We start from the raw sequence: 24694 nt of genomic DNA, 5'->3' as shown, positions 1-24694 counted from the left end.
AGGACAGTTCAGCCACGGCACTGGCCGTCTGCAACGAGAAGATCTTTTTCTTCTCGAGCTGTTCAATCTTCTGCTCAGCGTTCTGGAGGGCATCCTGAAGTGCCTGGATGCGTGCCTCTGAAGCCTCCGCCTGCTCACGGAACAAATGCTCCACCTGCTCCTTCGTGCGCTCCGTTTCGCGGGCCAATGCCTGTTCCGAGTCCGTCAGCGACTTGCGCAGCGAGTCACACAAAGTCTGAAGTTCCGTCACACGAGCAGCGGCGTCTGCTGCCGACTCCTGGTACAGCGTCGCCAGTCGGCGCTGCGCGTTCAGCTCGTTTTGCAGAGCCTCCTCATCGTGCACCTTAGACGCGTGCAGCTCCTTGAGCGCCTCCTTGCTCTTAATCAGCGCGCTCTCCATCTTCTTGTTCGCCAGGCGCGCGCTCTCGAGCTGGCGCTTGGCCGACGTGAGCTCCTCCGTGCTGCGGATCTTGAGCTCCTCCAGGTCGTGCGTGTGCTTGGCCAGGTCCAGACGCAGCTCCTGCACCGTCTTGGTCTTGTCACTGAGCTGCGACTCGAGCCATTGCGAGTGCTGCTGGGCCGCCTCCGTCTCCTTCTTGGCCCTCGTGAGTGCGTGGGTCAGCGGCGCCACCTGCGCCTCCTGCTTGGCTGCGCGCTCCAGCGCCTGCATCTCCTGGCGCTGGGCATCCACCAGCAGGTGGTTGTGCTCTCTAACCGTAGTCTGCAGCTCCTCCACCTCCGAGAGGCGGCGCTCGGCCAGTGACGTGGCCGTCTGCAGCTTGAAGCTCAGCGCATCATTCTCCGTTGTAAGCTGCAGCAGCTGCTGCTTGAGCTCTCGGGTTTCTTCTTCCCGTTCGGTCGCGAGCTTGGCCACGCGGTCAGCCTCCTCCACTGAGCATCATACAGTTGAAGAGCGGTTCGGGTTAGTCAACAATTTCAGCATTTAGGGGATACTGCAAACGTACAGGCCGCCTTCTTGTCTGTTGCGAGCGTCTGACGCTCACTCTCGGCGATAGAGAAGTCGCTCTTGAGGCTCAGGTACTTGCTCTCCAGCTCATGCAGCAGTTGCTCTGTGAAAACACGGTTTTCAGCGTAAAAACGTCAGTACAACCACGAATAAAAGCCGTTGGCATCCTGGGCGAACCACGCCACGCGATGTGGCGAGAGGGGCCTCGATCCAGGCGCAAGAAATAGAGGAACACGCAGGGCAGAGAGAAGCACGCGCACACGCACCCTGGTTGATGCTGGAGGCGGTCAACGCGGCTGCATCGCCCCCCGTCGTCATTGGAGCTTTTTACCTTTTGGCGCCCACAAAATGGACCCACTATGCGATCGCATATCATATGCTATTGTGGAGTTGATTAGTGTGTGCCACATAAGATGTTCACTTCAACGTCGGCAGTTGGTTGCCACGGATGGAGGAGTGAGCCACTTTCAGATGTTGGGCTGCGTGGTTTCACCATTGCGCGTTCTTAATAATAAGATACTTGTCGATGTACACAGGGCCTGAGTATATACTCGCGTCTGAAGCCTAAGGTCTTTGCGGATACGCCCCGATGGAGTTTTCATCCAACCGTGCACTTCGATTGAGCAAGCGTATCATCGTGTTTAGGTTCCGTAAACGCTCGAGCAAGATGTGATGTTTATACTGGACCTCGATAACGAGCTCTGTGTTGTTATACTTGGCAGTCCTTCCAGGTTAACCTCTGAGCTGGGAGGAAATGATATGGATATCGTGAATCAGCCTGCCACTCAACACTTGGCACGTGTAGCTAGGGCTACAACGTTCAAATTTGACTCACTGGCTTCTGAGCCGCTTTGTTTCGACTTGCTCCAGCCGCTCGCTCTTCTGAAATTCCGGTAAATGTGGAGGCAACGGTTCCGAGTCAGGATAATTTTGATACGCTTACTCCGCTCAGGGTGACAGATGAAGAACACTTCCATCTCATGTCGTGGACACTGGAGAACTACTATGAGCAGACGATGGCTAATGACGAATTCTTTGAGCACGTGAAACCCATGTTTATTGATACAAAGAATATGTATCCTTGGAAGAACGGACATAATTGCTGGTTTCGTTGTTGGTGAGAGCGCGCGGTACATGTTCGGTGCTCACGTCGAAGAGGCTGTGGATGATCTGGATAACGCGATAAAAACGGCGGATGACACCGAAGGGTATCTTACACATAAGCGTGGTATTTCGTCCTCCGGTGTGGTGAACCGACTGTTTTGTTGGCATCTTGCTCAAGTTATCACTAAGACCACTCTCTTGAACACATTCGTGGGCTGGAAGCTTGCCGAGCAACTTGATCCCGAATTTGTGCAACATATTTCCAAGTCTTCCCTCGATAGATGGACATTTTCTCGAGTTATGGTTCATCGCGAAACTTGTCCATGGGGGTGTTGAGTGTTACACGCTGACAGACGATGCAGAGTATCTGCGACTCGAGTGTCGTACTTTGACCCAAATGATGCGATCCCACTGAACAGGTCCGCACAGTGACTAGCCCCGAAAACATGGAACCAAGGCGGCTATGATGCAGTGCTCGTGAAAACCAGTACTGTACATGGCCAACAAAACTCAATGGCAGGGCAAACGAAGTTGAAAGTACGTGTTCGGTTTGTCCAAGTGACAAATTCATTCAAAGACCAGTTCTTCTCAAATCTCTTGGCCAGGCCTTTCCAAACGGTTTGAATCCATGGAGGCGTATCTTGCGGTTCCAGTCCGGAATTAGGATATATCCAACCCCTAGTGGAGCAAGTCCAGGGTAACGTCGTGGAACCAGCATCCTTGTCGAAGAACACACCAATTGTTCGCGTTGACGTCGTGGGCTTAACAGACAAAGAATCCTTTCACGCTGAAGACGACGATAATTCTTCTCACGCGTCATCATTGAGCTGACCCACACGAGCCGATGCTGGGGCTTGTCTTCACGCCGCCAGTTGGCGCACGCCACTCGGGTAGGATCTCTAGTTATCTTCCCAGCGGCATATTCATCAAGGAATAGAACTGTTTTATCCTCCAGTGGCTCCAACAGAGGTGCCAGTTTTTCCGGATGAATGCTGCACCTCCACTTCTCATTTGCCCCACGAAAAGAAATGCAACCCAGCCAGACAATATCACTCACGGCACAATGAATCCACACGTCGTCCCAGTCACTTCTATCCAGAGAACACGCAAAGGCGAATGCTGCGCAGGACTTTCCTGTTCTTGGAGGCCCCACGATCCACAACTCAGCGTACGAATTGCCGACGCACACCTGAAGACTCTGCCACTCATCCACAAGCTCGGAACGACAGTACAAGACTAGATCACTGTCCTCGGCGATAAGACCACTGCCATGTACATACGTAGCCGAGATCCGAAGAATCGGGTTGTCGTCAAACACGAGAGAGGGGAGCAGCCCGTTGACTTTTCCCTGGGAAGCTTCACCAGCAGGTGGACCACGTTGAATATCGGGGCCTTGTCAAAGATGTCCTTGATCACGAGTATAGGATTGATCTACGAGTTACTAGCTCGCTTTCCAGCTGTGTTCGCCTCGCTTCATCTGTCCAGTCAAGCCATCCGTCGGACGGCCAGTAGCAAACAGGTCTAACTGGGCAGCCTTGCACCGTTCGACTAGCTTGGGAGCGATAGCTCCTTCGACACCATCAACACGAGCCTTGGAATCCACCACCACCACGATGGCCGCAGTCTGCACGCTACAGCTCTCGCTCCGGCATTGAGTGGTTTTGTGTTTTTCGAGCCACGGATTGGTTAAGATCCGTCAACATTGCATCCAATCCCAGGAGTCCGAGACCGATCCTTGGCAACATGTCGATGAAGGGCACGACTCTCAAGACGTGGCGGCTGGGCGAGAAGCTCGGCTCGGGCGCGTGCAGCGACGTGTACGCTGGTAAGTAGAGAATTTTTTCTCTTGAAAACGCTGCAAGTTCCGCGTTCTAACCCCTCTTGTATGTTGTTTTATCGATCAGTGGAGTCAGTGGTCTCCCTCGGGAGCGACGCCGGCCGCCAGTTCGTCATGAAGCTCTCACCGCTGCCGCAGCTGCCCGCCGCCAAGCTCAAGAACAAGAAGCGGAAGAAGACGCCGGCGGAGCGTAATGCCGACGCACTGTACGCCGAGCATTTGCTGTACAAGAACCTGAGGGACCAGACGGGCATCCCCTACGTGCCCTTGGGCGCCTACGGGGAGGACCAGGTGCAGTTATAACTCACTAGGAGAAGAGGTTACAGGTGGCTGATGGGTGTGGACTGCAGGGATTTCGCTTCTTGGTGATCGAGCGGCTTGGACGCACGCTGGAGACGGTGCTACGGGAGCAGGGGCCAGTCCGGTCCGCCACGGCGGCTCGGTTGGGTCAGGAAATTGTGCGTTTGTGTTTGGTGTTGAGTGTGTTGATAGTTAGATGCTTACTGGGGGTTACGGGGCTGCTAGTTGGAGACGCTGCAGCAGATGCATGTCAAGAACATCCTCTACGTGGATGTCAAGCCCGAGAACTTCATGCTGGACACAGGAAAGGAGAACAAAGTCTACTGCGTGGACTTTGGCATCTCGGATCGCTATGTCACGGCGACAGGCAAGCACAAGGACTATAAGGAGGGGACGGTGGTGGGAACACCTACGTTCCTGAGTATGAATTGCCACAACGGCGCAAGTGCGTTTGCTGGCTTGGATTTGTGGTGGTTATCAGCTTCTAACTGTCGTCTGTCTGCAGCTTCTAGTCGCCGAGATGACATCGAGTCGCTGCTGTATGTTCTCATCTACTTAATGCGCGGCGACCTCCCGTGGCAGCAAGCCTCGAGCGATGCCGAAGGTGCCACGATTAAGAAGGCAACCTCGGTGGACCAGCTGTGTGCTTCGCTACCTCGAGAATGGAGCTCCATGCTGAAGAACATTCGTGATTGCGGCTTTGAGGATAGACCAGACTACGATTTCTTCGTGCAGCAACTCTCCAAGCTGGGTGGCGAGAAGGGTCGCACTACGCCGTTCGACTGGGGCTCACGCAAGACAAGCAAAGCGGTGCCGCATTTCGCTGCCTAGCATCCTTCTACGCATTACCTGTTTCACTGACACTGATTCTTCCGTTGCTATGACAGACTGCTAAGGCTGTAGCCTCACACGAGTCTACTACTGAGAGTCCCGTCCGCAAGCGCGTCAAAAGCGTGGACGAAGGAGTCAAAGCGCCCCCCGTCCCAGTTAAACCAAAGAAGGTCGCTCCTAATGAGAAGAAGAAGGCAACTTCTCGCCACAGCAAGACAGCGACCAAGAAAGCTACAGTCCCAGTCCACGACACCAAACCGAAGCCCAACAAAGAGCACGAGGTCGAAAACGACTCCACCGAAGAGGACGAGGTCGAGGTCGAGGTCGCGGATGACGTGCAGGCCCAAGACCGCCAAGTGTTCAAGGCCATCGCAGGCCACGCAGCAGCCACCGCCGCTGTGAAGCGCTACAACCTGCGCTCCGCATATCGAGAATAGATCACCAGGTCGTCCAGCAGAGGAGAAGTTCATCAACTACATCAGCATTAATCATTTCTAAATCCACACATAAACAGTCTGGTTTTGTCATTTCTAAATCGTGAAATACGCGCAACATGGCGGACGACGCTGGCCGCGTGACGTACGAGCTGCTGCGCTGTCACGGAGATCCGGACAATGCGCAGACCCACAAGGAGATGCTGAGGGCGTTGAGCTCTGTGCGCGTCGACCGCCAGAGCGCCGAGGTGCTGCAACGTCTGCACGCGACGGAATTCGGTGGGTTCATCTCGCTGTTGGATGTTTTATCGAGTACTGAGCTATTGCTGCAATGCATAGCGTTGCTGCGTGGGGAGCACAAAGACATTCAAGTATCGAAGAGACGTAGAGAGCTGCGAGACAAGTGGAGACTCAAGCAGAGTGACGCAGCGACACTCGAGGATGTGCAACGCCGCTATCCCAAGCTCTTTGAAGGGGTACGGAACCTTTACCATTAGTGGTTGTGGGGCTGTGATTAATGTGCTGTGGAAGGTGATGGAAGAGAACAAGAAACCAGCAAGAGGGATCAGTAGTGGTGTTGGCATGACGCAGCATCCATCAATTGCCAATCCACTTCCACCAGTTCCTGCTCCTGTAGAGGTGCGACCTGTGACTGCTCTACCAGTGGTGTCTGCAATACCAGCAAAGGTGAATTATGGCTTTAACTTTAACAACGACGTGTGGAGCGGACCACCTCAGGCTGCTGGGTTCTCCATGCCGAAAGAACCACCGACACCACAACCCAAGCCTGCACTGAGTGACCTGCTTAGTAAGAGGTCGCGATTGCCGCATGAGGATCCGGAGTTGTTCGGTGCTGACACTCGTCCAAGTCCGGTACAACAACGAAACCCGTTCCAGACTGCTACTGAACGACTGCAGGTGATGATGTTTGTCTCTGTGTGATGGAGCGAGTGTTGTGCTAACGGTTTGTACTTGTTCGGCTGTTTCGCACCAAAAGCATGACCGCATGACAGGAAGAGCCAGGAACCTCGACGATGACCAGCCAAACGACCGAAGTGGGCGGCGGCGGAATCCTCGCGGCCCCCCACGCGGGACTTATCACCCCGTTAATCAAGATCTACTTCTCGGTGGAGACAACGATGGCTATACTTCGGGGTCATCTGCAGTGAGCAAGAAGTTTGTGTCGCCGATGAACGATGGTAGCGGGAGCAAAAGGTAAGGAAGCATCTACCCATTGATCTCCAGGCAGGTTTACTGTGTGTGGAGTTGAGCCTGACTGCGTGACATTTGCCTTGACTTCCATCAGTACTAAGCAATCGGCACCACCTGATGACGAGAATATTGATCCACGACTCAAGAGCTGTGATCCAGAACTAATAGAGAAAATTGAGATGGAAATCGTCGACAATGGAGATCCCATTACATTCGACGATATTGGTACGCTAGATGTTCTTGAGAACTATACGCATGCTCTACTGTAGATCAACCAGCGTGACCACTGATAGCTTGTGCTTTCTAGCTGGCCTGCAATTTGCGAAAAAGTGCGTGAATGAGCTGGTCATTTGGCCGATGGCACGACCAGACATTTTCACAGGGCTTCGTTCTCTCCCGAAAGGTGCATTCTGTGTGTGTATGGGTCATACACTGCTGGACGTGATGACTTAAGCCGCTTTATTGTGTATGCTAGGTTTGCTGCTATTTGGCCCTCCTGGCACAGGCAAAACATTGATCGGCAAAGCTATTGCACGACAGTCCGGGGCGACATTTTTCAGTATCTCGGCAAGCTCACTAACAAGCAAATGGGTAGGGAAGAGTACATGCTCATTGTCGAGTGTTCCAGGGAAACTTAACTAGCTCTGGTTTCGTGCAGATTGGACAAGGAGAAAAGCTCGTTCGTACATTATTTGCTGTTGCTGCAGTGAAGCAGGTATTGCACTGAATAAGGTGCTTCCAAATGATGGAGCCTTTACTAACTGCTTTTCTCGCAGCCCTCCGTGATTTTTATCGATGAGATCGACTCACTGTTGACCCAGCGAAGGTCGGTGGCCGTTTTCCCGTGTTGGAATGTTGTCTTCTGAACATTTGTGTTACTGCAGCTCTGAAGAGAATGAAGCAAGTCGGCGGATGAAGACGGAGTTCCTTGTCCAACTTGATGGCGCTGGCACGAAAGCGAAGGATATCATCCTCGTCGTTGGTAAGTTTTCTTGCTTACGTCGCGTAGTCGTGATGGTCTAATGCTTCTGGTACTTGACTGGCAGGCGCGACAAATAGACCGCAAGAGCTCGACGAAGCCGCACGTCGGCGATTCGTCAAGCGCTTATACATCCCGCTTCCATCGCTCGAAGCCAGACTGGACCTGATTAGCCGGCTGCTCAAAGACAACAAGAACGAGCTGGCTGACGAAAATAAGGCCTTCATTGCGGAGTCTACGAAAGGTTCGTCTAGAGGCTCATGGCTTGCATCGTTGCCGATTGTGAGCTGATTGAAAAAGTCATATTATTTTACCGCGAGAACAGGGTACTCCGGTGCGGATGTGAGAGCACTTTGCACAGAGGCTGCGATGGGGCCAATCCGGACGTGCTCAGATATTCGCACGATGGACGCTGATTCCGTTCGTCCTATTAATTTGGACGACTTCAAAGAAGCTTTGCGAGGGGTGCGTTGCATCGAGGAGTGCTACATGTATGAAAGCGACCAGCTTGTGCTAACTCTATTTCTCGCTGCTTGCCTAGGTTCGCTCCAGTGTAGCGACGAAAGACCTCGCGTTTTACAGGGAGTGGAATGAAGAGTTTGGAAGCTTCGCATTCGAGAGCCACGATTCATCCTGAATGTAACAAAGAGGTAGTACTACTTCTGGTGTCAATGGTTACATGTTAGGCTACTCGGAGCTCTGGAGTTTCTGCTAGAAGGCGCGAGCCTACTTGTTCGTTCGTGTGCTCACCTAGAATCGCGTCTGCGGGGGTCGCAAATTGAAAGCAAAGCATGTAAATGGAAAGCAGACGTGGGCGTAATAGTCGTGGTAAATAAAGTTGCATCGAGGCAGCGCTGCTCGGAATTCAGGTTCTCAAGGCTCAGTATTCTGGGTCGTCGAACGGCATATTGAGTCTTCTTCGCTTCGCCACGGGCTCCATTGAAGACCCGGCACTGCGGGTTGATGCGCGCACGATGGTCAGTGCCATGGACGGGCAGCTTTCAATCTCTTCTCGGAAGTTCTCATCGTCAATAATCTCGTTCGTGTGATCCAAGAAAAAAGCGAGACAGTACTCTTTCAGATACGCAGCATTGAACTTCTCGGCGGCGCAAAGGAATCGCCCCACGTTTCCAACAGACAGCACATCCTGTGCTGCGACCTCGCAGAGATGCTTCAGTGGCAGCAACAGGTACTGCTCCGACAGCGTCAACAGGTCAATGAGTTGCTGCACAGCACCAACCGACAAAAAGTCAGCAACCACAGGCCAATGAACCACCAACATATGTAACTGCACGTACGTTGGAGTTGAGCTTGACCATATCCAAGACGCGGTTCGTGTAGATGAACTCAAGCATCTTGGACACCATCTCCGGCGAATGGTCTTCAATCCGAACAACTCCGTCTTCACTTTCTCGCATCGCTCCTGGGCGGAACATGGCCTCGAAGATCTCACACCTCGTCATCAAAATCAATCGATGGGCACGCAGGATCTCTCTGTCTGGTCCAACCTCCAGCGTAATGTCACTCCCAGTGCCGTTCTACCAGCAACAAAAATTAAAAACATTGTCAACTCCTAAAAAAACGTAAAAAAAAAACCCTTCCAAAACTCCGTCTCCTCACCAAGAACAGTTCTCTCATCGTGGCAAAGTACGCCTCGTCACTGTGACTCGGCAGCATCAACGTCGTCGGCGCCACTCGACGCCGCACCAGAATAATATCATTCTAATACACCAAAGAAGAAAAACAATAATTAGCCAGCCACAACAAGAAGATAATAAGAAAATAACAATAGAACCTTTTGCAAATGCACCGACTCAGGTGAATCCTCGGGGTCCAGTCGATTCGTGAAGAAGAAGTCGAGGCTCTCCCTCGGCAGTCCGTGGTGCTTGCTGTAGTGGCGGAAGAGGGACGAGAAGCGCTGCGTCTTCTGCATCAGGCACGAGTACATGTTGTTGGCGGCGACACGCACGATCGAACGCTCTTTGCCGGTCAAAACCAGGTCCTCCGCCGCCTAATTCAGGAAAACTTCGTTAGCACAAACGAGATTTTTACGTTCATTTCGACTGGAAGTTCAGCACCTTCACGGTGAACTCCACGTTCTCGGGGCGCACGCTGCGGTTCATGTGTACGTTAGGAAGCTGTGAGGCGGGATTGGGAATGACGGGGGCGGCGTTGGGGGCGAGGAGACGGGTCCGTCCTTTTAGTCGGTTCTTCTAGGACTTGTCTTGGCCCGTGCAGTTAACGAAAAATGATGTTTTGCAGCTATATCTATTTACAAAGGGTTTGTGTAGAACCACGTGAAAAGAGTGACAGTTTACTTCAACTTAGAGTGTTGATCAGAAGTGGGGCTGTTGAGGAACTGATTGTCGTGAACACGGCCAATGCGATATACTGGGATTCGTTCGCAACTTCGTAAACGCTTACACGTCGAGAACATGAATGCCGAGCGTGCTCGAATCCCACTGACGCGTCTCAAACGTATAGTCTCCGCCTTCCAACACGCTGTCCACAGCCTTCGCCACATCCCAAATGATACGACAGCGACCGCGAACGACATGGTCCAGCTCCACGATCACATCGAAGATCGGATTGCCAGCACGCTGAGTCTGCAACTTGCTCTTGCTAGCGGACTTCGCCGCAGCACCGTCGCCCACGATCACCTGCTGGGAACCGCCCACCAACCCCTTCAGGTCCGGGTTCTTGATCAACGCGCGGAAGTCGCCGTGCGCACTCGCGATCAAGCGAGGACCGCGCTGACGCACCGTGGACGCAGCCAGCACCTCGGCCTTGCGTCCGATCTCGTCCACGATCAACGTCTCCACCGTGTGGTTCTGCACGCACTCCACCATCACCCCCGCCTGCGCCTCCAGCGACCGCACCATCATGCGCCGAGCCCACCCCACGCACGCGTGCGGCACCAGTCCGTCGCCGCCGATCTCGTTCGACGTGTCGATGATGCACACGTTCTCCATGGTCTCGGACACGCAGCGGGCCACGTCTCGGATGAGCGTGGTCTTGCCACTCCCCGGGTGGCCCAGCACCAGCACCGACTTGTCAGCGTGTCGTTCACTCAGTAGTAGATCCGTGAGCACGCACGCAGCATTGAGCAGCGCTCGGCCAACACGCATGGTGAGGCCGTAGACCTCGTCCGTCTTGCTTCTCATGACGGAGATGCGGTGGAGTTGTCTGTCGATGCCAGCTCGGTTGTCGTCTCCGATGCGCATTTCTCCTCCGAGGTTCGTGACAATCTCATCGATCGTGTCTTTCGAGACGACCTCATTATTCTTGCTGAGCACGACTCGCTGCTTCTTGCCGGTGTAGACGTGGGGAATTCGTCCGACGTCAAGGCAGACATCAACAAGTTTGGTGCGGTAGTCTGCGATGTTCATGATGGTGTCTCGGTATTCTGTTGGAAGCAATTCCAGTAGAGATGCTAACTCGCATTGTAGTTCGAGCGGCAGGATACCGTCAGGTAAGCGTACTGAGTTTGATGTTCTGTCATTGTAGGACGAGAAATACTCGAGGCTGCGAGGCTGATTATCTGCGTCTGGGTCGAACCAAATAGCTTGATGTCCTTGGTTTTCAGTAGCATACCGCCACCGCATTTTGGTCAGGCCACCCCATTTTGCGGTGTCCGTGTACACTTTCTCGAGATCACGGTAGCACTGTGCGTAGAGTTGTGCTTCGTTAGCCAACGTCTTAAGCAAAGATTCTGGTAATGGCGTGCGCGCCCACTCAGCTGGGTCTACCCGCTTTACCTTGGCCTTGAACGATTGGGTTGTCTGCGCTATACTCGATGACGTATCCGTCGACTCGCAGTGCTTCACGATCTGGAACATACTCGCTTGCAGCTCAGATGTATTGATGGCATTCTCGTACACGATCTGGAGATCGGTACAATTCGCGAGCTCCACGTCGGTGAGTCCGTTGTGGTGTAAGTAGAATGCGGCACGGTGTACGTTGTGCATGGCCTTGACGGTTGCTGGATCGCTGAGTAACATCTTTAAGGCAGGGAGCACGTGGGCCTGACTCAGCGAGTCTAGCTGCAGCACGACGGCTGTATCACTGGCGTCTGCGCCGACGACACTAATCGCGACTAATTGGTCATCGTCACACTGTACTGGTTGGCGCGATTTCTCTCGGGTAAACTGAAAGTGGACACCTACAGTGGTGACTGGGCCTTGGACTAGCATGTTGTTGTTGTGCTTGAGCAATTTTTGCAGCGCTACATCCGAAGTGATATACTTGATCACACGCAGGGAACTTGCCGCCACTCGTTGAGCACTTGATGGGGTATGAACGGGTGAATTTGGATTCATTTCTCGGTCCAGCTCGGGGTTGAAGCCTGGGCTTCTTGACTGTGTCGCCTTGTTTGTGGAGTTTAGTGAGTTCGGATCGGCGAAGGAATTGCGCCATCTCTCACTTGTCAAAGTGTGGATAGTTGGAAAATTGCTGATCATCCCCGGAATGCCGCACGCTCCATTGTAACATCGCGTATAGAGCCGCATCGACTTGGTCAATGAATGCTGCATGTGCGGTGCCAAGGGCGACTTGGCCCACGCCTGCGGTTTCAGCTCCGCATTGAATTTCGCGACCTCCTCCGCCATTGCGACCGTCGTTTTACTCCCCAACTGCGTTATAACTTCCTCTAGAGTCACAGTCGTCGCGTTTGAGTGTACTACTCGTTGGTAGAGCAGCTGCAGGTCCACGCATTTGACGGGGGTCACATTGGTGGCTTGATAACGTTGTAGCCATCTCGCCACGCGCTCCCCATCGAAGAGCACCTTGACGATAGAAGGGTCCTCGAGCAAATGTTTGAGTCCCGTTGCAACCTGACTGGCCCCCAACGCGTCAAGTTGAAGCACCACCGCCACGGAAGGCGGCGAATCATTTCCAATGGCGACAGCGACAACTCGGTCCTGATCCGATTTGGCGCTGTCCTCCTGGGCGAACTGGAAATGGACTGCAACCACTTTCGCACTGGTGGCCACCGGGTTGCTGCCGTGCGCGGCCAAGAGCGCGTCGAGTTTCTTCTTGGACGCGATGTACTGCACCGAAGCCTCCGCCATCTTCAACCCACCACGTGCAATGTTTTGTACACTATTGCTTTTTTTAATTTTAAATTAATTAGAATGAACCCTATCAACAATTGTTAACCACAATTTGAAACATGCCGCAGGTGCAGTACTTCACCACGCCGCCGCCGCTCACGACGCTGCTGGCCGACCACGACGGCAAACCCGTGAATACCAGCGGCTAGCGGGTCGGGATTCACTTCCAGTTCGCGCAAGAGCGAGACGCTTTCACGGATTCCGATCGGGTGGTGGCCGTAACCACTGGAGACCAATTACCCGACGGGGTTGCGGAGGTGCTGCACATCGAGTCGCTGGATCGCCGGCAGGTTTTCGAAGGGCTCAAGAAGCTGCTGGAGGATGGAAACACTTTTAAAATCATTTTCAACGTCCGACGAATCGCGCGGTGGCTGCATCGCTACGGACTCTCGGACGTCGCCCTCGTGAATTGTGTGGATCTGCAGACTATGTCCCAGTCCGTGACCGGGAAGGGAGGGCAGGTGTTGGTCTTGAGGAGATGGCACATAACTATTGCAAGGCGTCGGTGCAATTGGCACGGGAAGTGGCGGCAACCGGTGCCAAGACGGAGTGGACCAAGTCGCCATGGACCAGTCCATGGTGACTGTGCTGGTGAAGACCATGATGCTGCGGGTTGACTGTTACTTGGGTATGCGCCGCTCACGTGGCGCTTCACAACAGGTTTTCACGTCTACTGCTGAGGGTTGGGAGAATGCTGTCAGGTAGTTGCCATCAAGTTTGACGATCTCGCGTCGAGTGTTGAAACCTAAGCGTGGAGGGCTGACTCGAGGGCTCACTCCTCGTGACCAACTAGCGAGATTGGGGCTAACCAGGCAGAACCAGGAGCGTGCAATTAAGGCTATCCCGGAGCTGGCGCCTCTGTTTATCGAGAACAGCAACTCAGATCCGTACGCGGGGCTGGTTGTTGGCGTCCACTTCCAATTTACAAGAGAAACAGAGCACAAGGAGGGGTCTTGTGTGTGGTCGCCATCAGTATTGTCGGTGCAGATTCGACCGATTCGACAGTCGTGCTGCAGTTGAACTTGCTTGGGAAAATGCGAGCGCTGCATTGTCTGCAGATGCTGTTGAGCTACGCGGAGATTGTTAAGGTGATGCATGACGTACATTGGGCTGCCTGGTATCTCCACCAGAACGGGTTGACCGGCGTTCAGCTCAAGAATTGAATCGACTTGCAGCTCATGTACGAAAGTATCGTTAGCACGACCGAGCTCCACGCCAGCACACTGCAGGTTATGGATCACTGCTATTCCCTACAGTTGTCGTCGGGGAGCTCGGCACAAACAATTTAGTCGTTCAAGGCGAGAGTAAAACCGGTAGATCCATCAAAATGGGCGGCCAAACACCTTTCAGAAGTATTGCTTCGGGCTCTAACTACTGAGGCGCAGCTGTATGCGCAGTGCCATGCCAGTCCGAACAAATTCTCCGTCTCACCGACACAGTGCGTTGCCATGACAAGCGCCCGTTGGAGTAATGCCATTCAGAATCACGGCAACCCCGCCATTTGGTTCGACACGTCATCAGACTATCATCCACGTAGCCTCGAATGTCTGAGGTTCGACAAGCCAAGCCTTTGGTTTGGTGGTTCATCGTCGCAAACGATAAAGCTCCCAAAGTTAGAGCTTCAATGCCAACTTGACCCGCTGTTCGAGCTTCTACCAACAGATTACCAAGACGCCATCATGAACATCGCAGACTACCGCACCAAACTTGTTGATGTCTGCCTTGACGTCGGACGAATTCCCCACGTCTACACCGGCAAGAAGCAGCGAGTCGTGCTCAGCAAGAATAATGAGGTCGTCTCGAAAGACACGATCGATGAGATTGTCACGAACCTCGGAGGAGAAATGCGCATCGGAGACGACAACCGAGCTGGCATCGACAGACAACTCCACCGCATCTCCGTCATGAGAAGCAAGACGGACGAGGTCTACGGCCTCACCATGCGTGTTGGCCGAGCGCTGCTCAATGCTGCGTGCGTGCTCACGGATCTACTACTGAGTGAACGACACGCTGACAAGTCGGTGCTGGTGCTGGGCCACCCGGGGAGTGGCAAGACCACGCTCATCCGAGACGTGGCCCGCTGCGTGTCCGAGACCATGGAGAACGTGTGCATCATCGACACGTCGAACGAGATCGGCGGCGACGGACTGGTGCCGCACGCGTGCGTGGGGTGGGCTCGGCGCATGATGGTGCGGTCGCTGGAGGCGCAGGCGGGGGTGATGGTGGAGTGCGTGCAGAACCACACGGTGGAGACGTTGATCGTGGACGAGATCGGACGCAAGGCCGAGGTGCTGGCTGCGTCCACGGTGCGTCAGCGCGGTCCTCGCTTGATCGCGAGTGCGCACGGCGACTTCCGCGCGTTGATCAAGAACCCGGACCTGAAGGGGTTGGTGGGCGGTTCCCAGCAGGTGATCGTGGGCGACGGTGCTGCGGCGAAGTCCGCTAGCAAGAGCAAGTTGCAGACTCAGCGTGCTGGCAATCCGATCTTCGATGTGATCGTGGAGCTGGACCATGTCGTTCGCGGTCGCTGTCGTATCATTTGGGATGTGGCGAAGGCTGTGGACAGCGTGTTGGAAGGTGGAGACTACTCGTTCGAGGCACGTCAGTGGGATTCGAGCACGTCGGGCGTGCAGGTAGTACCAGGTAGTTGATGCATTGATAGACGAATGACCCAGTGGATGGAAGTAGACCTGGGTTGAATGCGTTAACACGTATTCTTCCTAGATCTTTTGGAAGGTGTTGGTTTTTAAGCACATAAGTGCCAGTCATACCATATCGCAATCATAATCCGAAATACAGGAAACTTGATGATGCATACTGGGAAGTAAAAAATCATTTATACTATTAGGGACGGACTGTTCAATCTGAAACAAAACATCACTTTGCCAGACGTAATTCAAAGGAACCAAGCACAGCACAAACAGATATCCACGAGATGAAAGTGTGGATAAAACAGCGCAGAAAGTTCAGCAGAAGCGACATCAAACAACATCCAAGCCCGCCAACTCAACCAAGTCACAACTCACGACAGCCTCTTCCACGATATATCATTCACAGGACCAAAGTAGGTCATTAAGAATGCCATAGACCTTAGGAATGTATTAAGCTATTCTCCCTATGTCAGGCACTTTGGTGCTGCGCGGCCAACAATCATATACTGTGTCCAATTTTCTTTGCTAATGCGTCGATGGACGGGTCGGGTCAAGCATCGTTTCAACTAGAAATTCAGGCGGATATGATTAAGCAAACATCGCCAGAACATTTTACATGTCCAGCAACACCACACCTCTCGTGCTTGCATCCCACTGACGTGCCTCGAACGAGTAGTCTCCACCTTCCAACACGCTGTCCACAGCCTTCGCCACATCCCAAATGATACGACAGCGACCACGAACGACATGGTCCAGCTCCACGATCACATCGAAGATCGGATTGCCAGCACGCTGAGTCTGCAACTTGCTCTTGCTAGCGGACTTCGCCGCAGCACCGTCGCCCACGATCACCTGCTGGGAACCGCCCACCAACCCCTTCAGGTCCGGGTTCTTGATCAACGCGCGGAAGTCGCCGTGCGCACTCGCGATCAAGCGAGGACCGCGCTGACGCACCGTGGACGCAGCCAGCACCTCGGCCTTGCGTCCGATCTCGTCCACGATCAACGTCTCCACCGTGTGGTTCTGCACGCACTCCACCATCACCCCCGCCTGCGCCTCCAGCGACCGCACCATCATGCGCCGAGCCCACCCCACGCACGCGTGCGGCACCAGTCCGTCGCCGCCGATCTCGTTCGACGTGTCGATGATGCACACGTTCTCCATGGTCTCGGACACGCAGCGGGCCACGTCTCGGATGAGCGTGGTCTTGCCACTCCCCGGGTGGCCCAGCACCAGCACCGACTTGTCAGCGTGTCGTTCACTCAGTAGTAGATCCGTGAGCACGCACGCAGCATTGAGCAGCGCTCGGCCAACACGCATGGTGAGGCCGTAGACCTCGTCCGTCTTGCTTCTCATGACGGAGATGCGGTGGAGTTGTCTGTCGATGCCAGCTCGGTTGTCGTCTCCGATGCGCATTTCTCCTCCGAGGTTCGTGACAATCTCATCGATCGTGTCTTTCGAGACGACCTCATTATTCTTGCTGAGCACGACTCGCTGCTTCTTGCCGGTGTAGACGTGGGGAATTCGTCCGACGTCAAGGCAGACATCAACAAGTTTGGTGCGGTAGTCTGCGATGTTCATGATGGCGTCTTGGTAATCTGTTGGTAGAAGTTTGAGCAGCGGTTCTAGTTCACACTGCAGCTTGAGCGGTTTTATATCCACTTCTGCGTCACCCGAAGCAGCAACACTGTTCGAAACGAGGCACTCCAGACTCCGAGCTTGGTTGTCCACCCCGGGATCAAACCAGATAGCCTTGCACCCATGGTTTACGACTGAGTTCTGCCACCGTAAACTTGTCATAGTTGCACAAGATGCTTTCAGCGAAGCACTCGGCGATATTTTTACGTAGCATTCGACGTACAATTTCGTGGTCTGAGCTAGTGTCTGCAGTAACTTTGCAGACAGAGGCGTATGCTTCCATTCGATGGCGTCCACCGGCTTCAATTTGGTCTTGAAAGAATACATGCTTTGAACCAGTTTTTCCGATGGGTCAGGAAAGCACTGGGTCGCGATCTGGAGGATATCTGTGTTCATTACTCGCGTGTCGACGGCATTTTCGTAGTAAAGCTGCAAGTCGAAGCAGTTCACAAGCTTGGCGTCCTGGAGACCGTAGCTGTCAAGCCAAAAAGCAGCTCGGTGGATGTTGTGCATCACTTTAACTGCCGCCGAATTACTGAACAATGTCTTCATCCAGGTGATAACACGGGCCTTTTGGAGTGAAGCTATCTGCAGCACAACTGTTGGATCACTAGGTGCAGCGCCCGTGAGAGTGATCGCTACCAATTGTTCCGGGTCAGACTGATCATGATCATCCGAGTCCGAGTGAAGGCGATCTTGTGTCGCAAATTGGAAGTGCACGCCGACAATGGCCGATTGGAACGACATGTTCACTTCACGTTCATCGCCAACGAGCTGAATGGAGGTCAGTGGCAAGTTCGCAGCAGCTGCATGCTCGCCATTAGGCACTTGCGCCGCCAAATCTTCTCTGTCGTTTTCGCGTGCCGTCCCATTGGAAGTCACACTACTATTTCCCACGGAGGAATAACTTGCGCCCCATAACTTTCTTGTTTTCGCTGCAAGCGGCGACACCTCTGCCTCACACCTCGCGAGACTAGTTCCAAAGTTTCCATGATAGCAACGCACCATAGTTTTCACAACATCAACCAAATGCCTCAGCAGTGGTGGATTCAATGGCGACTTCGTCCATGCTCGAGGTTTAAGATTCGCACTGAAGGTGTCCACTTGGATACCCATTTTCGCAGCGGAAGAGCCATAGTGCGACGAAATTTGGGTCAGACTTGCACGAGGAGTTTTTGCATCCGTCTGTGCCTGGTACATCAACTGAAGGTCCAGACAATTGGCGAGCAACACACTCTCACGTCCGTAGCGTTGCAGCCACCGCGCCACTCGCGCCACATTGATCATCACTTTGATGGTGTCCGCGTCTTCCAGTAGCTTTGTCAATCCTGCAACCACCTGCCGCTGCTTCAGAGACTCAATTTGCAATACGACCGCCATCCCGTCGGGTGAATTGCTACCGACGGTGACTGCAACGACGCGATCGGAGGCGGAAAAGCCATGTTCCGGATCTGCAAACTGGAAATGGACACCGATCACTTTCGCCCTGGACAGAACCGGCTTCCCTCCATTGGCGGCCAGGAGACTTTGCAGCTGCTCGGTGGAGATGACGTACTGTCTTGGAATGGACACAGACATGAGCCTTCTGTTGGAACCTGTACCGGTTCCAGGCGCACTCGTACGCGTGGCGATTCAAAATGAAGACTAAATGCATTGAACGTTAGAGCCCTACCTCATCGGCTCCAACCAACATTTACTAGACAACGGGTTCAAGCCCATTGTCGTACAGTGACCTGATATCTCAGCTCCTAAGCCTCTTCCTGGCTTCTCAGCTTTCTTTTTCTCTTCAACTTTCCAGGTCCCAGATGTGCATTCCAACACGCCCTCCTCGAAGATCACTCTTCGACTTAATCAGCAGCGCCAACTCCAATGTCCAGGAGCAGTCGCTTGAGACGTTTCTTCTCCAAAGGCTTCGTGAACGTGTCGGCGGGATTGGCCTCTCCCTTCACCTTGTGCAACTTGATGGCTCCTCTCTCCACTTGCTCGCGCACATAGTGCCATCTTAATTCAATGTGCCGAGTTCGACGGCTGTACGTGGGATTCGTAGCCATCATGTACGCAGCCTGATTGTCAATGCCGAGTTGCAACTTCATCGAGTTGTACGGCAGAATCTCCTGCAAGATGTTCCTCATCGCAAGAGCTTCCATAGTCGCCTCGCACGCGGCCACGTATTCAGCCTCAGCCGTGGACAGCGCGATGATAGATTGCCGGCGTGACATCCACGCAATAGCTCCACCCGACAGTTTGTACACAAATCCTGTACTACTTTTCCTTTCCTCCAGGTCATTTGCCCAATCACTATCACAAAATCCATGCAACTCAACTGCATCACCTGTTTGTTGTTGTCTGGTATACGTAATTTGTAACGGGGTACACCGACGTGTACCCATGTTACATAAAGAGTGACGGGATGTCTCTCTTTTGTGCCCATGGTACGTGGTACCGGTTGGCGGTGAGCCAACCATTGGGCACTTGTTTAGCTTTTACTATAGTTGACTTAGAGTTTGTAAGGATCAAGCTTGACTCACCTATAAATATATTCAGTCTTTAAACGTACCGTCTAAGTCGTAGTCGGTTCCCTTAGACCGGGAACCGGGAACTTGTTGTTCACCGAGAGCTTACGCTCTCTAGCACTTCCTCTGTGCAAGGTGCTGTGTGCCCCGTCACACTTGGTAGCACTTGTAGTCAATCCACGCCTACGCGGGTAGGATTGGACTACCTGAATCCTCTGTGGTCTCAAAGACTGAACCACTATGGAACGAAGTGAGTTTCCTCACTTGAACGACTCGCAGTTCGAGTCCGTTCGAAAGATGGGAGGCATCTTTGGGAGGGATGTCCTCCGAGGCTTGGCGTCGGTGACGCCAGCCGAGCAAGTCGAACGCGTGAACGCGTTCGACACGTATGAGCGTGAGCTCATTGCTCACGTGCAGGGAAACCTGCAGGCCTCTGTGGCCGAGCCGAAGCCGGTCCAGCCGAAGCCTTTGCGGCTGGCTGTACCTGCGTTCGAAGGGAAGGAAGGTGAAAACCTTCACTTCTGGATCCGAGAAGTTGAGATCGCCATGAGGGCGGGTCTCATCTCGGATCAGGGACTTCGCGTTGCGTTCGCGTTGTCCAACCTAAGCGGTCGTGCCAAGAATTGGGCGTACACGCTGGAGACGACGTCTCCTGGATGCTTTGCATCCTGGAAACAGTTGTGCGAGCGGCTTCGCGCTGCGTTTCTCCCGGCGAACGATGCGTTCCGCCAGCGCTCACGCTTCCTCGCCTGTAAGCAAGGGAAGCGCGAGCTGTACGAGTACGTACAAGAGATGCGCACGTTGGCATCATCGTTGGTGGGGAACCCCCTGCCCGAAGACGTCAAGACGACGGTCTTCATGGACGGCCTGAAGGTCGGTCCCGCACGCACGCAGTTATTCCGCGTGCATGCATCCACTATGGAGGAGGCGATTAAGATCGCCCTCCAGGAGGAGTACAGCCATAAGCAGGCTGGTACTCCGGTTGTTGCGCAACTTGTCGTTGCGAACAACGAGCCAGAGCCTATGGACTTAAGCTCTGCTGAGCTTGGCTCGGTCCGCTGCTATAAATGCGGCGGACTAGGACACTACCAACGCGTGTGTCCTTCGACTGGGGTGGGGAAGAACCCATCCCTCAAACCCCGAGGGCCTAACGGTCGCTGGCGCAAGCCGCGACCAGGTGGCCGAGGGAACTCCGGCCACCAGTAATGGCGGATTCCCCAGAGGGGGGAGAGTTGAGTCTCCGTGACGGGTGTGCGGGTGGCGCACACCATGGAGGCTTAGCCTACGAGAGACATTATGTCTCGAATCGGTGATGGCAACGCTGGGTTGCCGTTAGTACACGTGAGTGTACGGGGATGTTAATATCCCTAGGAACGTTTAGTTCCAGGGGCGTCGAATGCTTTCGTACGCCGCCGGAGCGATTGCCAACTCTCTGTGAGAGAGCATCGGCAATGGTCTGCATAGACCTTGCTGTCAGGTTCACATACCTGAACAGCTGCGACCCGTACGTGGTCGTGGACACGTACGGCGTCCGCTTGGGTGCGCCGTGCCATGAACGCACGCACCCTGAAGCAATTGGTGTCGGAAAGCCATCTAGGCTAACCGGCACCCAGCTTCTGGCAGAGCATTGGTGAGTCATGATCCCACCTCTGCCAGAACACGCGGTATCCGAAAGGATTACCAGGACGCAATGGCGTCCGCCGACGTACGGAAGTCGTCGGAGTAGCTGCAGCTGCAACAGGTGTTGAGACACCGTCCACTGCGGGAAATGGACCGCCACAGGCAATGCCGGTGGACAGGACTAATAGTCCAGCGAGGGGAGCTGCAACGCCAGCAGCACCCACCGCTCCTGATCGTGGCGCCATACAGGCCTCGACTGTATCAGCGCCAGGGGATGTCAGCTCCCCAGTAGAACAAGTCCACGTGAGGCCAAGACGGTCGAGACCGTGGCCAGGGCTGAGGTTGCCGAGAGCACCTCCTGTGTGGGTAACAATGTTCCACACGGAGTCGATGAGATTCCCGACTCTGCCCTTGAGTCACCACCGGCCGTGGGTAACGAAGAACCACGCCGGGGTAGGCATTGACGACGTCGTCGCCGCCGTAAGCCGAGTCTGTTGAAACAGACTGGAGTCGCCACGAGCGACTCGGAGTAATCAACGCTCCTTAGGCACGGCCGGCCGAAGATGCTATCACATCTTCGACGGCGAGACCTGTCAGGTCAAGGCGGCGGTCATAAGTTTGACCGCCCTGCCGGAGGTGTCAGTTTCTGAACCTCGAGGGAATGTCGCTGCACGACTTCCAGGTCATCATGAAGGCTGGGGAGATGATACTCCTGTAACCGGAGACCTCTCCTGAAGAGTTGAACTCTTCTTCTGTTCTGGACAGGAACGTCCTGGAAGAGTTCTGTTGACGTAGTTACGCATAACTACGTCAACAGGTCGCAAGACCATGTCCATCGCGGGTAACCCTCGCGGACCGCCAAAGGCTTAGCCGATGGACAGGGCATCTTGCCCGGCATGTGTGGCTGCGCTGTACCGCAGCGACCATCGCCGAGAAGTCGTCGCGCCGTACGGGCTTCGACTTCAGTAGTGCGGAGTGACACTACCGGACCGGTGGTTTAAGTCCACGGCCGAGATCGTGGCCAGCTGGAGGTTGCTATAAGCACCTCCTGTGTGGGTAACCAAGTTCTACACGGAGTCGATAAGACTCCTGGCACCGCCACCAAGACGTGGGTAACTTAGTTCCACGTCCTGATGACCGCCGACGACACCGTCGCCGCCGAAAGTCGGGTCTGCGCACGTACCAGACCGGAGTCGCAATGAACGACTCGGAGCTATGCTCCTCAGACACACGGTCGGCTCGATGGTGCAGCCGGTTATCAGCTGCTACCAAAGGCCGAGGTGTCAGTATTGCTGACCCTTGTATGCCAAAGCGCAAGCTGCGCTTGGGTTCCGAAGAACCCAGTGTTTGAATTCACGGCACGAGTCACATGGTTGACGTCGTGCCTGGCGCAATGTATATCGCCCGGTCGCCCAGACCTTAACTGAAGAGGAAGACGCGGGTTGCGCTTCCTGTGTGGGTAACATAGTTCCACACACTAGGTGAGCCCATGGTGGCTTCACCCGACGTGGGTAATATCGTTCCCACGTCAAGTCGCACAGACTCAAACTGTTCCCGGGCTGGATGAATTCCAGCCGCGGTCGACTCGGTCACCCCGGAGGGGGATCAATCGTAAGAGGGGGAGGGGTTCGGAAATACCTCTCCTCCCAGGTCTCTAGAGAGACTAGCTTCCTCACGGAAGCTGTTGTTGGCATGAGCCAACAACTGTTCAGCATCAGTGCTGCACGCTTGCGGCACTCGAGGCAGCCGTGGTACATTGAACACGCGGCGTACCTCTGGCGTACGGGAGCACAGCCCCGTACGCCGACGCGGTCACATGTGGTGATGAGTGCCGTGCATGCTTGCACGCACTCGGAACATCTCAATGTTCTAGTGGTAGCCGTAGTACACGGCGAACCACTGACGTATGGGCTCACAGGCCCGTACGCCATCGTGGTCTTGAACAAGACCGAGTGTCGTGCAGGCTTGCACACACTCCGACCGTGCCCTGGTCTTGGCGATGCACGAAGCAATCGCCAGCACTAGAGTGAAGGTGGTAGAGAGTGCATGTAACTCTCCACCATGCTTCAAGTACCGATGGGTACCTCGGTGTCGATATCCGACACCGAAGCGTCTATGGTACGACGACCTAGACGCGGGGTGGAGCTTGCTGCTCTACCCGAAATGCTCTTATTGATGAGCAGGCTGCTAATGGCAGCCGTCGTATCACTACGACGAAGCACGATGCTTAGTGCTTTGGTCAACGAATGACCTGAGCGCGTGTACGGCGCCGATGCTTCACGCGCTCAGCCATGACTAGCGTAACCCATGCGGGTCCGCTATCATGGCAGGAGGTGAGCTGCGAGCTCCCTCCACTCTTGGGCTATGTGATGCCCGGGATGGTGTCGACCCACACGGGAGACACAAGACACACGAAGTGTCAGGGACGGCACACGGCTCCTCCCAAGTGAACTGCAGGTGGTCAAGGAGAACCACCGCAAGTTTGGATGCAGTAGCATCCCGTACCGAAGCACTGTGCGCTTGCTATCACCGCAACGCGAGTTGCTAAGGACGGCGGCTTCGCGGCCGACATCGTCCTCTGTGCAAGGAAGCACCTCGCGGTGTCCGCCACGGACACAAGTCACTGCGTGACTGTCGAGAGGGCGCGCCAGCCGTGCTGTGGCTGCGCCCGGGAATTCCCAATTTGGGAGTTCCAATTCTCTCCCTTCTGATTGGAGAATAAGGTGTGATTCTCAGATAAGTGGGGGAGGATGTAACGGGGTACACCGACGTGTACCCATGTTACATAAAGAGTGACGGGATGTCTCTCTTTTGTGCCCATGGTACGTGGTACCGGTTGGCGGTGAGCCAACCATTGGGCACTTGTTTAGCTTTTACTATAGTTGACTTAGAGTTTGTAAGGATCAAGCTTGACTCACCTTTAAAATATATTCAGTCTTTAAACGTACCGTCTAAGTCGTAGTCGGTTCCCTTAGACCGGGAACCGGGAACTTGTTGTTCACCGAGAGCTTACGCTCTCTAGCACTTCCTCTGTGCAAGGTGCTGTGTGCCCCGTCACATAATTCCATAGTCAACCGTTCCAGCTAGATAGCGCAGCACTCTCTTCACTGTTCCGACATGCTTCGCCGAAGGATGCGCCACAAAGCGACTCAACTGGCTCAGCACAAATGCCAGATCTGGTCTCGTACTTGTCGTCAAGTACATGAGCATTCCTATGGCCTCTCTGTACGGGAACTCGGTGTTCACTTCTTCCTCGTCATTAGTGGGGACCAGGCGAGTGTTCACCTCCATTGGATTTCCGACTGCATGCGCCTCAGAGTATCCAAGCTTTTCCAGGATTTCACGCGCATACTTGCTTTGTCGAATCACGATATGTTCTGCCGTCTGCTCTACCTCGATCCCGAGATATTCATTCAGCTGTCCTTGGTCCTTGATGCCATACGCCTTGTCCAGATCCACGAACAAGTCCTTCTTGCACTGCTCGTTGTTGGTCGCAA

The 24694-nt window shown here is 54.2% G+C and overlaps 7 protein-coding genes across 7 annotated transcripts; 3 read left to right on the top strand and 4 right to left on the bottom strand.

Annotated features, from left to right (window-relative positions):
* Positions 1–246: 246 nt before the first annotated feature.
* KRP23_12609 (uncharacterized protein) lies at positions 247–1285 on the bottom strand (the record flags this gene model as incomplete). Its single annotated transcript, XM_067883247.1, has 4 exons — positions 247–267; positions 344–891; positions 966–1070; positions 1234–1285. The coding sequence occupies 4 exons, from the start codon at positions 1283–1285 to the stop codon at positions 247–249; spliced, it is 726 nt and encodes a 241-aa protein (XP_067739517.1).
* Positions 1286–3814: 2529 nt separating this feature from the next.
* On the top strand, positions 3815–5476 carry KRP23_12608 (Casein kinase 1-like protein 13; the record flags this gene model as incomplete). Its single annotated transcript, XM_067883246.1, has 6 exons — positions 3815–3896; positions 3976–4199; positions 4259–4366; positions 4434–4653; positions 4714–5018; positions 5096–5476. The coding sequence occupies 6 exons, from the start codon at positions 3815–3817 to the stop codon at positions 5474–5476; spliced, it is 1320 nt and encodes a 439-aa protein (XP_067739516.1).
* Positions 5477–5592: 116 nt separating this feature from the next.
* Positions 5593–8301, top strand: KRP23_12607 (Fidgetin-like protein 1; the record flags this gene model as incomplete). Its single annotated transcript, XM_067883245.1, has 13 exons — positions 5593–5752; positions 5813–5949; positions 6005–6391; positions 6471–6688; positions 6780–6910; positions 6993–7088; positions 7161–7276; positions 7344–7400; positions 7462–7511; positions 7570–7667; positions 7732–7908; positions 7990–8129; positions 8206–8301. 13 exons carry the CDS (start codon positions 5593–5595, stop codon positions 8299–8301), a joined length of 1863 nt encoding a protein of 620 aa, XP_067739515.1.
* A 243-nt stretch (positions 8302–8544) lies between these two features.
* Positions 8545–9787, bottom strand: KRP23_12606 (BTB and MATH domain-containing protein 40; the record flags this gene model as incomplete). Its single annotated transcript, XM_067883244.1, has 5 exons — positions 8545–8889; positions 8963–9202; positions 9285–9386; positions 9460–9675; positions 9743–9787. The coding sequence occupies 5 exons, from the start codon at positions 9785–9787 to the stop codon at positions 8545–8547; spliced, it is 948 nt and encodes a 315-aa protein (XP_067739514.1).
* A 297-nt stretch (positions 9788–10084) lies between these two features.
* On the bottom strand, positions 10085–12733 carry KRP23_12605 (Protein SEEDLING PLASTID DEVELOPMENT 1; the record flags this gene model as incomplete). Its single annotated transcript, XM_067883243.1, has 1 exon — positions 10085–12733. One exon carries the CDS (start codon positions 12731–12733, stop codon positions 10085–10087), a length of 2649 nt encoding a protein of 882 aa, XP_067739513.1.
* Positions 12734–14454: 1721 nt separating this feature from the next.
* KRP23_12604 (Protein SEEDLING PLASTID DEVELOPMENT 1) lies at positions 14455–15426 on the top strand (the record flags this gene model as incomplete). The annotated part of the gene is made up of 1 exon (XM_067883242.1): positions 14455–15426. One exon carries the CDS (start codon positions 14455–14457, stop codon positions 15424–15426), a length of 972 nt encoding a protein of 323 aa, XP_067739512.1.
* Positions 15427–16038: 612 nt separating this feature from the next.
* On the bottom strand, positions 16039–18642 carry KRP23_12603 (Protein SEEDLING PLASTID DEVELOPMENT 1; the record flags this gene model as incomplete). The annotated part of the gene is made up of 1 exon (XM_067883241.1): positions 16039–18642. One exon carries the CDS (start codon positions 18640–18642, stop codon positions 16039–16041), a length of 2604 nt encoding a protein of 867 aa, XP_067739511.1.
* Between the last annotated feature and the right edge of the window lie 6052 nt (positions 18643–24694).

The sequence above is a fragment of the Phytophthora ramorum genome, assembly GCF_020800215.1.
Source record: "Phytophthora ramorum isolate Pr-102 chromosome Unknown Phyram_PR-102_s0015, whole genome shotgun sequence".
NCBI classification, from domain to species: domain Eukaryota; phylum Oomycota; class Peronosporomycetes; order Peronosporales; family Peronosporaceae; genus Phytophthora; species Phytophthora ramorum.
This window is presented reverse-complemented; position numbering and strand designations above follow the sequence as displayed.